Genomic DNA, 13,741 nt, shown 5'->3' on the forward strand with positions numbered 1-13,741 from the left:
GGTTTGGACTTCTCTTAGGTTTCATTATGATTAAATTGTATTTATTTTGGGCAGAAATCTCCAGGACTGATGCACTGTTTTTTTTCTGCATCTTAACAGGAGGCACATGATGTGCATTGGCCTCATTATAAAGACACTGTTTTCCCTTTGTAATTGGTAAATGTTTTATTGGGGGATATTTTGAGACTCTGCAAGTATTCCATTTACTCCTCAAACTTTCACCTAGTAGTTTCAGCATCTATTGACAAACCAATTATTACTGCGATGATTGCCAACTGATGGTTTTCTGATTCCATTATTTATTTTTCATTGGTTGGGATCTACTTAAGGAAGAGCTTTCCTTTCTTGTCCCTCTTTCATGTTTTAGGAAGAACTGTGCTTGTGCGGGTACTCTTGGAACTTTTGAACAGATGAGTCACTGTAAGAGAAACCAGTTGTCATTTCCTTAGTTTCCATTTAGGAGAGTACTATTTACAACTCAGTGTTTTTTTTCTTAAGGGTCTTGTTCTAGGTGTTAACAGTGTGATGGTGGTATAAACCCTCAGTACTCACATGGCTGTTAAGAATTAATGTTTTAGGAGCATAATACATGTGAGGTATGTTAGGCACTTCCTTCTAAGTGAAAAAGTTGACCTGTGACATATGTCTGGTACAGTGGCAAGGCGGTGGCCTCTCTCCGCGCGGCCCGGGGCGGGCTGGTGGCCGTGCAGAGAGAATCCCGCCAGGACGCTCGCGTCCTCCGCACCGCCGCCTCCGTTGGCATTTCTGTGCTCGAGTTAGCGGCGCGTTTAGGAACGTGCACTGGCGTACACGTCTTCCTTATGCTTAACTTGCCCTTGGAATCTGAAACGTGCGCTGGTAATCAGCATTAGCTTTCCACTTTCCAAAGTGCCTGGTACTTTTACATATTTCCATTTCTCATCAACTCAGCTTTCGTGGGCAAAATGGTTCCGTGTTTTTAGTTCTCCTTCCGCGTGGGTAGTCGTGAGGCTTTGAACAGAAAGAGTCGGTAGCATATGGTAGTTTGCGTTTAAAGCGTTCGCTCCTGTCAGATATCGACGTCCGCCGGTGTGGCCCCCGACGGCCGGACGGCCGGGAGCGAGGTCCTCCCTCCAGCAGAGGGTCCCTGCCCGCGCTGCCCGTCTCGCGGCACCGGGCCCGGGGTGGAGGAGCCCTTCCTGCCGGGCTGGCCTCCGCTCGCCGGCCCCGCCCTACCAACAACCGCCGCTCTGATTGGCCCGGCGCCTGTCTCTTCTCTCCCCGCAGCCAATCGCGCCGGGCGAGGAGCTCCTGGTCTGGTACAATGGGGAAGACAACCCCGAGATAGCAGCTGCGATTGAGGAAGAGCGAGCCAGCGCCCGGAGCAAGCGGAGCTCCCCGAAAAGCAGGAAAGGTAGGAGCCGCCGCCGCCCCGGCGCCCCAGACGCCGCCCGGCCGGGCCGGGGCCGGGCTCGGACGGCGCCGCGGCTCTCGTGACCTTCTCCGGACCGGCCCCAGCCTCGGGCCCCCGGCCCCTGCTGAATCACGGCTCCGGCCGCCGCGCTTGGGCTCCTAAGTTGGGCCGAGGAGCCGGGCGGAAAAGTGCGCGGCGTGGGCAAGCGGGCCGGCCGGGCCGCCTGTCACCGCGCTCTCCGACCTCGGAGCGGCCGGACCTGCGGGTGCGAGCCGCGGCCGCCCTCGGAGCCGTGCCCGCCGGTGTATTCTTAGCTTTTTGTGCAGTTCGCCAGCCGCCGCGTCATGAAATGTGTACCTAGACTGACATGTCCAGGTCCGCAGATTCGGCGGCCTCGTGTCCACCCGGGGCCGCGGGGAAGAAGGGCCGAGCGCTCCGCGGCGGTGCGCTTGTCCCTCTCGAGGCAGAGGGGCCGGCGGGGCGGGCCGGGCTGCTCCACTGCACCCTGGTCGGGCGGGCCTGCGGCTCCACCTGGGCCGGGCGAGCCCTGCCGCTCTGCTGCACTCGGGTCGGGCACGGCCGGGCCGGGCCGCGCAGGACCGCTCCACTCCTGTCCCGCCCCACCCCCATCCCCCACTCGGGCCGGGCACGGCCGCCCCACTCCAGTGCAGTCCACTCAGGCCAGGCGGGCCGCACACGGTTGCAACACTCTGCAGGGTGGGCGAAGGTCTTAGCGCAGCAGATCTTCTCAAAATTAGGCCAATTAGCAAAATGGAATTTGAAGTGTGTGGTGTTTGTGTCACTTCTGACTTAACTCCAGTAGTTAAATGTTTTCAAACAAAAGGTAAAGCGTAGTTACCCTTAAAAACGGGAGGGGTTCATTTCTAGCTGAGAAAATCAGTTTGGTAGTATATAGCTTATTCCCACTGGCATTCTGACATGTTGGAATTTTTTTTTAATAGAGAATTTTAATGTGAATTCGTGAATCTTTCATAGAGCCCAGTTTGAATATATGCCAAGGCACAGTATGGTAGTTTTTTACCAACATAAATCCCTTTTTTTTTGGTCTGCCCTAGTCTTAAGTAAGTTTTTGGAGTCGTCCGAAATACGAGTTTGTCCTTTACTCAGAGCATTGTGAAGTGGGTTGTGGAAGTCAAACTGTAAATAAAATGATAATGTAAATTTTATTTTGTAAAAACGTAAAAATCACATTTTAAAATGTAGGCAGGAAGTCTGTTCTGATTTTTCCATTATATCTTTGTATTTCACAGTGCAATGCAAGTACAATAAACTCATCCAAGGGAGGGTTAGTCAGCCTTTTACTAAATGTATGTTTTCTCTTTATTGAATGTGAATTTTTTTGCTGTTTTGGTCATTAAATGATCCTTTGATCCTGAACCAGATGATCACGGTTTAGAAAATTCCTACGTGTTGTTTTTTTTTTTTTTTTGGCTTACGATTTTAACTGAGTATTAGGATTTTGTTGGTTATGGGTGGTGCATAATTGTTTGCAAACTCTTTATATAAATATTCAACTTGTTCCTTTTATTTAGTGTTCATTTTGTTTGTAAGTAATGCCACCAGCCTTTCCAGGTAAGTCGGTAAGTCGTGATTTGCAAAGGCTGGAGTTTGGGGGGAAGGGGAAATCTTTACTGTGCCACTAACCATAACCAACTCATAAATCTTAAGTACATTGACAGCTTATTGTAACTTCGCTTCAAGGCTTTTCTCTTTTCAGCATACTTCCGTGCGCATTTCATTAATTTTGCTTTTCTTTTTTTAATTTACCCTTTAATTTTTGTATTCAGTTGGGCAGAGAAAAAAATTGAAAATAGACTTTTTGGTTTATTACTGATACATGAACTTACAAATCTTCATTTTTATACCTGTCCACACTGCTGGGTCTTAATACTGCTAAGTAGTACATATTTCTTATTATCCTATTACTTTTATAACTACTTTGGGCAGCTTATAACCCACTGGATCTTAGGTTTAAAATACTTGCATGGAGCTCTGGCTTGGAACTCAGCAGTCTGTTTTGAACAGTTTACTGGTAGAGTTTTGTTTGCTCTTTATGACCTTAAGTTTGGAAAGTTTAATAAGTCACAAACCTTTTTTGTTTTTAAATTAAATACTCTGAAAGCTAATTTATAGCTTACCTTACAAAGACCTGAAATGGAGAACTTTTTATATTAACTTAGTTCTATTTAGGTCTTATGTGTGCCCTCAGATATTTAAATATCTTTTCAGGCAGTGATGTCAGAGAGAAAATCAACATAGATTTCATTCAATAGTAATGTTAACTGAGTATTTCTGAAAGCCAGATGTTGAAGACATGTGGCTGACAGGTAGCTTGACAGTGGACCCAACTTCATTTTGGTTTGGAGGCAGGCAGAGAAAGACAAAGGGATGAATTCTTCATAGTTCTGGGGCTCAGCTCCTTTGTATGACAGCTGCTGTGCCTACAGCTGTGCGTGGCATGCGGTGCCTTTCAGAGTTCATCAGATTGCTTGAGGATCATGAGGCGTGTTCTGGGCAGTGAAAAGCCCTGATTCCTTTACATACAAAGTGGCCCCGTCTCTCTCCCTCTCTGTCTCTTTCTCTGTCTCTTATTCATTCATCCAACTCATGTTTGTTAAGTCCCTGTCATGTGCCAGGCACTCTCCTAGGTTGTAACACATAGTGGTGAGCTGCAAAGCAGCAATAACTCTTCTCATGGCGCCTGTAGTCCAGTGGGGGAGACAAACATTAAATTAAAACAGTAAGTTGCTGATCAGCACCTAGATGGTTGGCATGGAAGAGGCCCTCAATAAATATTCGTTGATTGGCAAACAAAGACTCACAGAAACCTGTAATGAAGGAAAAGAACACAGTGCTGTGAGAACACAGTTCATATTGTTTCTGACCAGAGAGCATGCTCTTTTGCCATGGGCCAGAGGTGTACATACATTAGGCATTTCCAACTAGGATTTTGGATTATCAGCATTGTAATTCAACCTAACTTCTTAAATGTCTGAGTATCCCCTGTAATTAGACTGAACATGAGAAGGACCTTGGATGGGTAGATTAGACTTTTCAAGGAGAGAGGAAGGGAGAATTTTTAGTGTTGGGTGTTTCAGGTTATTGTAATTTGTGAAGTGACATAGAAAGGCCAAATTTAGAAGTATATACCATTTTCTTGATTTCTGTCCCCAATTTATTACTTTGAGAAATGAGAGATTGAATTTGTTTGTTAGCAATAAACAGAGACTGTTAGCAAATGTTTTTTGAAAATGTGGAATATAACTGTATTGTTGCCCTGCTCTCTCTTGGGTACTTCAGAGCCTTACCTGAAGTTCTTTTATCCTACAGAAACAACCGGGTAGTGGAAGGAATGAAAAACATGGGACCCCTGGGTTTTTACCAGTTGTGTGGCTGGGCAAATCGTGTCACCTTTCTGGAGCACAGTTTCCATAGCTTTCAAATGGGTGTCGTAGCATGGAATGGCCCTTGTGCTATCCAGCCTCACAGGGTTGCTGCCAAGAGCAAACGAGATAATAAAAAGGAACATGTCTGTGCAGGTGTGGGTCTGTCGTATTATGAGTGCCCCTGGCAGAATGTGACTGACAGTTACTTACATGGGTCTCACAGAGGAACGATTGAGTTTGTGGCTCCTTTCATCAGTCGGTATTTATGGAGCACCGTAAGCTCAAAATAAGCAGTGGGTCCTTCCTGTTTCCCTTCCCGTAGCAGCACCTCACTCTGTGTTAGTGCATCCTTATTTTAGTCCTACTTCTAACCTTATTGACTATCCTGTTCACAGCAAGTTAGAAGGAGGAAATTAGAAAAAGGAATTATTTATAGCAGCAAGTAGTTCATAGCTGATAGCTGGACATAAAGAAGATAGAAAGTTATAACAAAGCCAGTAATGAACTATGAAGAGCACAGTTCCTTAAGGTTACTTAACAGGTTCAGATAATGCTTTTTAAAACCTGTAGCCTCAACTAGTTTATAGTATTTATCTAGGTGACTTTCAGTCACTTACCACAGAACAGTTGAATATAGAAGGAGCCTGAATAGGAAATGTTTTATCTGTCTGTACAATCAAAAATCATTAAAATAAAACCTTGGTATTGTGAAGAACACGCAAATATTTTGAAGTTGCACGTATTTCAGATTCTTCTCCAAAGGTGACAGAGCCTGTAGGAACTTGGAGTCAATTTAGAGAGGTTAGAGATCTGCATGCAAAATAGCTTGGTCTGAGGCAGTTTAAAAAAAAAAAAAAGAAAGAAAGAAACCAAACAAAACAACAAAGAAAGTGTTAAACTTATTGTATAGGCATGAGGACTTTAAGTTGAGAGAAGGGAAAGGGAGTTCTGGGCTGGGATGGCTGGGAATCTGTTTAGAAAGGATGGCGGGGGTGGGGGCGGCATTTCAGAACCTAGACGGAAGGAGCAGGGAGGACACACCCAGGGAAGCCTTGGGGGGGACTGTCAGCAGGCCAGAGACAGTTGTTAATGTGTGGATGTCCCCCCACCCCATTATTTCACAAGTATTTTCTGTGTCTGTGTCACTCTTCTAGGTGCTGAAGTTACAGCAGAGAACTAAAATGACCAAGGTCCCCACTTTCAGAAAATTTGCATTCTGAGGAGTGAGGGGCTGACTGCCCACAGATAAACAAGACAAGTTTTATAATGTTAACAAAGTGTGTTGGGGGAGGAGGTGGGGTAAGGTAAGAAGTGGCAGTGGATGGGTAGCCAGAGGTGGCCTTTTAAAAGGAGGCTCTGACACATGAATGACACAGGTGGGTCCCGCCAAGTTCTAGGGGCTGAGACTTTGAGGAAGAGGAACCAAATTGGATGTTTAGCGATTTGGGAAGCTTATTGCTGGGGTGCTGCATTATTTTCAGTGGGCTACCAAAAAACTCACATGAATGTTTTGCATCATGAGTCTCAGTTTTACAAATGGACATGTGGCCCCCTTTTTTACCGGGCACTGCCCTTATTGGCTGGATTGGTAGGGAAGGTGAGAGCGATGAGTAAAACATCCAGGGAGGACCTAATCATCCTTATTATCGCAGCCCAGTGCTGGTCAGGCTTCCTCAGTGTTTCTAGGTGGCATGTATTTGAGGTCCAGGATAGGCAGGGGTTGGCAGGAGCCCTCGGGGAGAGAAGCACACTGAGAAGGTCTCCTGAGAAGGATATTGAGGAGGGAGGGACGAAAGGGCGACATGTGAGTTGGGGAGAGAACTCAAAGGGAGGTAGGTGGGAGGTTACAGGACACCGCCAGACAGTGGGAGGAAAACCAGTGTAGCAGAAGGCCTGGCTGGAGACCCGGAGCCTCGTGGGTTGAGTGTGGACAGTGAGTGCTACACTGGACAGCTAGGGGCCTTGAGCGGTGTGGGGCATGCCATGGCATTCCTGTTTGCCCTCTCCTGTGGTGTGCAAACCGTCCCCATGATTTGTGCAAGCTCCCAGTGAGGAAGTGGACACTTACTAAAGTTGTATAGCTTCGCCAATGAGTGTCAGTCAGAACTTGAACGCAGATTTTCCATGTCTTTTCCTCTACGTAATGTGCTGCTTTTTGTTCACTCCTCCAGGCAGTGGGCAGCAGCAGTAGAAATGACAACACTGGTTCCATTTAAAGTTAAAATTAGGTAATGCATTTAATAAAAGCAGAGAACAGGTAGGCTGCAGTGGATTTTGATGTCCTGACCTTGCCTGACCCAGACAGCTCTGTGTGAGGCTCCTTAGCCAAGCTGAAAGGTGGAGGCCCGGCTGCGGTGCCTCAGAATGATGGCCAGTGGGCCCAGAACCTTTTGGGTTCCTGATGGGCAGGTCCTGTGCCCACTTACAGTGCAGTTATCTGTAGTTTTTACTGATAGGCGTGGGAGCAGGGTTGGGGGCAGTTGGAGGTGGTGACGTTTGTGGAAATGTGACCCCAGCATTAAATGCAGTATGGCTTACAAGCTGGTTACGTTGGACCCAAGTGATGAGTGTCCTGGGTGGATCCCCACTGTAGCTCTTGCTGCCTTCTAGCTGAGTGGTGCCTTTGCTGGGCATTGGGTTCCATATTTTTTCAACAGTAGGGAGTCAGGGCATTTTTTTTTTTTTCCTAATTCTACTTTGGAGAGCTGCTATTGCTCCAAATTTAGGTAAATAAGTTGGTTAGTATTTTTGTGCCTTTTATTCTTGCTAGATATAACCTTGTTCATAGGGAAATTATGTGGTTCAATGAAAATTTTTCAAAGCATTCTGCAAATTTAGATGAACTCATAAAAATCCTAATATATGCCATGATTAAAAATTACTTCAACATCATAATTGAGTGTATGAGGAAATAGGCTTTTTTGTTTGTACTTAAGTTGTTATTCTGGTTCTTCTGTTAAGCTAGGTTGGAAGGTGAGACTTGCCTAATACAGAAAAAGGTTTGATTGTGGTTAATTTTTCTAAAAGGTAAAAAAATAACAAAACCCTTAAGGTAGTGAGTTTAAAATAGTTGAGGTGATTTTTAAGTCTTCAGTTGTAATTTGAAAGTAAACCAATTTGCTGTGCTTTCCCTAAATATGAATACTAGGTTCTTTTTCTAAATTATGGGTTAATTCTTGTTTTTAAAGCTCATTGTTCCCTTTTTTTTAAAGTCAGTTTCACCTTTTGGTTTACTGATAGGCTGTTAACAATCTGTGAGCTTAAATATACATAATATAATTACTCTGTATAGAGAGAAGAGTGTAGTTTTATATTTGAAGGTTCCTCTAATGAACTGAGGAGTTGGATAAATACTCCACTAACTGCAGGTTAGAAATTAATCTGTCTTTCCGTTGAAGGCTGTGTGGAGATCTGGGAGTTGCAGTTTCGGATAGCTGGCTTGGTTCTTGGTCGGCACGCACATTACCTATCCATGCTTGACCTGCTGCCAACCACAGTTCTCAAGTTTGCTTTTATTAATATTAATAATTTGGTTGATAGAGTATAGGGAACTGAATGACATGGAGAAACATGAGTTATTTGAAAACACTACAATTGTTTTTCAAAGTGAAAAAGATAAATACTGAAAGCAGCTTTTTTTTTTATTACCACTCAGATTATTAAACCATTGTCAGACATTTGTACAAGAGTTCTTGGCTGAATTCATTCATTACAGTGTATTTTGATACGGACATATCTCACGATTTGACACTACCTGCACTTCACGTCATTATGTGATGGATTGCTGCTTTCTGTCGAAGGTGATGATGACAGCAGTTACTTTTGTTTCGTAGCATGTCTCGTCTGTGCCCTGCTTTGCTTTGTGCTCCATATACATCATTGGTGATCCTCCTAGTAGCCCTGCAAAGTAGGGATCATTATCTACCTTTGTAGATGAGGAAACTGATGCTCAGGGGTTACATAATTTGCTCAAGTTCACCCAGGTGCTAAATTATTTGGCTATGCCTTACCTAAATCCAGTTTTTATTCATAATGCTTCTAAGTAGGACAGTTATACTGAATAAGTAGTAGTGTTTTATAAGGTTTTGCTAATTAATTAGCCAAATGGATTTTCGCTACTCATTTTGGAATTGCCCATTTTAATCCTGAATAATGCAATGTCATTAAGTGAAGGTGAAGTCTTTGGTATTGAAAAGCTAAGTTAGGGTGAGAACTAATGCCTTCAGTAATTTTTGCTTTGGGGGTTTATGGATTGAATAGGTTTACTGTATTCCTTTGAGCGCCTTAAACAGTTTTTAAAAGCACTAACATACATATTTATCCCTTCCTAGGTGTTGTCTAGTAAGTATTTTTTTTTTTTTTTTTTTTTTTTAGAGGGCATCTCTCATATTTATTGATCAAATGGTTGTTAACAACAATAAAATTCAGTATAGGGGGGTCAACGCTCAATGTACAATCATTAATCCATCTCAAGCCTAATTCTCGTCAGTCTCCAATCTTCTGAAGCATAACGAACAAGTTCTTACATGGTGAACGAATTCTTACATAGTGAATAAATTCTTACATGGTGAACAGTACAAGGGCAGTCATCACAGAAACTTTCGGTTTTGATCATGCAATATGACCTATAAACAATCAGGTCAAATATGAATATTCGTTTCATTTTTGTACTTGATTTATATGTTGATCCCACATTTCTCCTATTATTATTATTATTTTTATTTTTAATAAAATGCTGAAGTGGTAGGTAGATGCAAGATAAAGGTAGAAAACATAGTTTAGTGCTGTAAGAAGGCAAATGTAGATGATCAGATGATCAGGTGTGTGCCTATGGACTAAGTATTAATCCAGGCTAGACAAGGGCAGCAAGACATTCACGGATGCAGAAGATTTCTCTCAAAGCAGGGGGGGTGAGGTTCTGAGCCTCACCTCTGTTGATCCCCAAATTCTCACCTGATGGCCCCCCTGCGACTGTGCCTGTCTTAGGTTGTTCCTCCCTTGAGGAATCTTACCCGTCTCTGGCTAACCAGTCATCTTCCGGGGCCATACAGGGAAATGTAAAGTTGGTAAGTGAGAGAGAAGCCATATTGTTTGCAAAGGTTAGCTTTTTACTTCTTTGCAGATTTATGCCCTGTGGCTTCTATGCCCAGCATTTGTCTCGAGGTATCTTTACCACCTGGAGGAATTATGATACTCGGTAAATTCGATCTGAGGCACGAATTCTATTTAAGGGTTGTAATTAGGAAGGAAGAAGAAAAGCTATAGATGTAGCATATGAAGGAAACTTGGGAGGATTGATTATTTCTTTGACATATCTTCTTGTATAGTACCTTAAGTATGTATAGGTTTTAAACTACTAACTAATTTGCACACACATATTAACAATAGGAATACGGTGACATAAACAAAGCAAATCTATAATTACCATCCATCTCCAGTGAAGCCAAGAAAACCAGTTAGGCACCCTAGGCATTTGTGAAAATTTGTCTATGAAATGATGGATATTGTCCAACTGTACTTGAACCATCAGACAAATTAAAGCAGCCCATTTCTGGGATCTGTTCACATCCCATATGTTCTTTTAACCATAGATAGTCTATAGTCATGAGATTTTGGGGTGCTACAACTTGCACCCCTCCCAACTCCTGGTTGAGTTCCAACAGTACAGATCCGGTCAAATTCGTTGTCTCACTGTATGCACATGCCAGCCTAGACATCTCCCTCCTCCTTCTTATGGCAAGTCCAGGAGACGGTGGGCTGGATGCAGCCACAACCGCAGCATCGTCCGGATCCCTGTGGAGGCTTTTTGATGATCATCCCCCGGCACGAGTCCTCCAGAGAGTGCTGATGCCGGAAGCTCCTCCTCATATCGTATCTTAGTTCATTTTCTGGGTATCCAAGCTAGGCCTTGATCTTCTGCATAGAAACAAAGAGACCCTTTGCCCACACTTTGACATGCCCTCTATACCACTGTGCAGAACTCATTGGAGGTCAGCACACAGTAACTGCTTTTTTTTTTTTTTTTTTTTAAATTAAGAAAAAGGAATATTATCAGAAAAGAGTACCTCCATAGCTGATCATCTGACACCCTTTAAGTGATCAACATTAAGGATATTTAAAGCATGCGTTGATCTTTGATTTACCAATAGTTTTATCCTGTTAAGGAGTAATCCCCCTTTTCTTTCTTTCTTTCTTTCTTTTTTTTTTTTTTTTTAAATTTTTAATCTACACTTACATGAAGAATACTATGTTAACTATGCTCTCCCCTATATCAGGTCCCCCCTAACAACCACATTACGGTTACTGTCCATCAGCTTAGCAAAATGTTGTAGAGTCACTACTTGTCCTCTCTGTGTTGTGCAGCCCACCCTCCCCTTGTTCCCTCCCCCCCATGCATGCTAATCTTAATACCCCCCTTCTTCTTCCCCCCCCTTATCCCTCCCTGCCCACCCATCCTCCCAGTTCCTTTCCCTTTGGTACCTGTTAGTCCATTTTTGGGTTCTGTAATTCCATAGTAAGTATTTTTTTAATGATGTATTTGTTGCTTTGGTCTTCTTGTGAATATTTCTTTTCTCTTAAGTTTTATATTATTTTTGAAATCAGTTTAGAAACCATGAGAAGAGAGTGAGACGTCACCTTGGCCTAACTCCCTGTGCAGTGCAGATGGCAGAGGATTGAAGGTAGAATTGTAGAGCTCTTTCATTTTGTCTTACTGATGATAGCAAGAAGCTGATGATATTTAACTTCCTTATCTGCGTCCTTGTTCTTTTGTTGAAAATGACTATTCCACTGAATCAAATATAATTTTACAAGGTTTCTTAGGCTGAGTGTTATAGATCATGTTTTCAGTACCATACACTCTAAAATTTAAATCTAGAAACTGTAAGTGCAGTTCTGATTTGTTTGTGGATATAATTGAGCTAAACATGCTCGTTGTTTGTTTCGTTGAGTGTCTTATGATGTGACAACAATGAAAGATAAGGATTTTGTTTTTCAAAATTTTATTTGGGGTGGGTAGCTTTTTCCTTTTTCCTTCAGGAGAAGCCTGTCCTTTAGGAAGCCGTACCTTCCTAAGAGGTATTGTTCGCTGATAAAGCTGTTCCTATTCTAGTGGCTTGACTCATTCTGGAGGAAAAGCGTGAAAAGAAACAAGAACGAGAAAGGAGTTGCCCTGACCTGTCTGTGTGCACTCTTGAGTTTTCCTAATGAGGAGCAGGAGTTGATGGCTTAATTATATTTATCCCGCAATAGACTCTTTAGAGTAAGTGTGTGCATATAACATTTTTAAAACTTCCTGAAGTAATAACAAAGTATACTATGGCCTTTTCTACGTAAAACCTTTACTGAGAGTACTTTATTTAGTTGTTTTTAAATATTTAGTAAATTCTTAGTCCCCTACCTCCATTACACACATGTGCACGCGCACAGGCAAAACTGCTGCTGCTTAGTAATCTGGGTTTTCAGTTTTTCAGTTTCTTAAGCATTATCCTTTCTGCTTTGCCTTTTCTCTAGAAAATAGGAGGGACGTTATTTGAAAGGTTACAACTTGGCATGTAATATTAAAAAGAAACAGTTCTGAGGGATTGTGGGTAAGAGACTAGAAAATTCTCAGTATTCTGAAGCATTCATTTGTTGTAGTTATTTCTTTCCCTGAAATTTAAATATTTTTGATGGAAGTTTTCCTAATAAGCTGGTAAATGTTGTGTAGCTACTTTAAATATTATTTATTAATATATTTATTTTTAATATACAAGAATATTTTAATAGTTTGAGGCAAAATTCTAGTGATATTTATGTGTGTGGTATATAAAAATACCACTTTCTAAAGTAAGATTGACATCTAAAGTCCTTGCTAATTTGATACTTTTAAAAACTTCCCATTTTATGTTTTTACTAGTTTAATCAGCATCCAAATGACCAAAACTTAATTTCACTTTAAATGAATTAGCTGTATGTTACCAGTTACACATAGTTGCAGAGGATTATCTTTCCTTTGCTTAAAAAGAAAAGCAATAAACCCCCTCATCCCCCCATTTCTATTAAAGCTACAGTGATAAACAATCTTTTTCTCTTGTACTTAAAATCCTGCCTCTTGGTGCAGTCTTTTGTAGGTTTCCAGAGCCACCACATGCCACAAAAATGAAGGCAAACTGGTTTGCTCACCCATGTTTAGAACCCCCAAACCAAATTATGTGCAGTGTTTGCAGTTGCAATGCTGTTTAGAATGAACAACAATGCAGTTTCTGGGCCTTTTGTTATTTTTTCTACTGTTTGACTTCTTAGATTTCCAGTTTTTGTTCTGTTGCCACTTTGGGGTATAGAATATGCTTTTCTCGTTCTGTAGGCTGTATTTTTTTCATGTGTGAGATTTTCAGACTGTGTTTTTCTGTGCAGTAAAGTGACTCCTGGCTTTAAGCATGTCTGAGGTCCCTGGGACAGACTGTGTTTTTCTGTGCAGTAAAGTGACTTCTGGCTTTAAGCATGTCTGAGGTCCCTGGGAGGAATGAGAGCTTTGCTGCCCTCCACCTCCTGCTTGGGCATCTTCATTGTGAGCAAGTTAATGTTGGCATCAGTGGATACCTGAGCCTCATTTCATCTCTTCCAGGTTTATGCTGCAGCAACGCCGTGCTGATTAGTTACAGTTTTGATCTTTCACACAAGGAGTAATCTCCCTATCTGTTTACACATCATAGACTGTGAGTTTTGTAAGATTAACACTGGAGTTGGAATTACAGTTTCCCTTTCATTGGCATTCGTAACAAATAATAAAAAGGAATAACTCTCAGTAGTCTCAATCTTGGATTTTTGAATAGGGGGCTTAAGATTCCAAATGTGCTTGTTTTTAGAAGTTTTATTAGCTGCTAAGTGTATTATAGGAAGTATCTAAATGTGATTGTAGGAGTATTTGATAACAAGATCAAATTGAGTGTTAAGCTTAATG

The 13,741-nt window shown here is 42.3% G+C and overlaps 1 protein-coding gene across 7 annotated transcripts in view; it reads left to right on the plus strand.

The window, feature by feature from the left end:
• PRDM2 (PR/SET domain 2) overlaps positions 1 to 13,741 on the plus strand; it is a 130,401-nt gene that overhangs the window by 62,199 nt on the left and 54,461 nt on the right. For 5 of the 7 annotated variants that reach the window (XM_036999610.2, XM_036999607.2, XM_073233230.1 and 2 more), the window contains one exon: positions 1,267 to 1,393. The exons of 1 other annotated variant lie outside the window; for it this stretch is intronic. In XM_036999610.2, coding sequence (XP_036855505.1) covers positions 1,267 to 1,393 — 127 coding nt within the window. Of the gene's footprint in view, positions 1 to 1,266; positions 1,394 to 13,741 lie in introns of those variants that run through there. One more of the 7 variants, XM_017661644.3, reaches the window with a different exon arrangement.

Source organism: Manis javanica, chromosome 4, assembly GCF_040802235.1.
Source record: "Manis javanica isolate MJ-LG chromosome 4, MJ_LKY, whole genome shotgun sequence".
In the NCBI taxonomy this organism is placed as follows: Eukaryota; Metazoa; Chordata; class Mammalia; order Pholidota; family Manidae; genus Manis; species Manis javanica.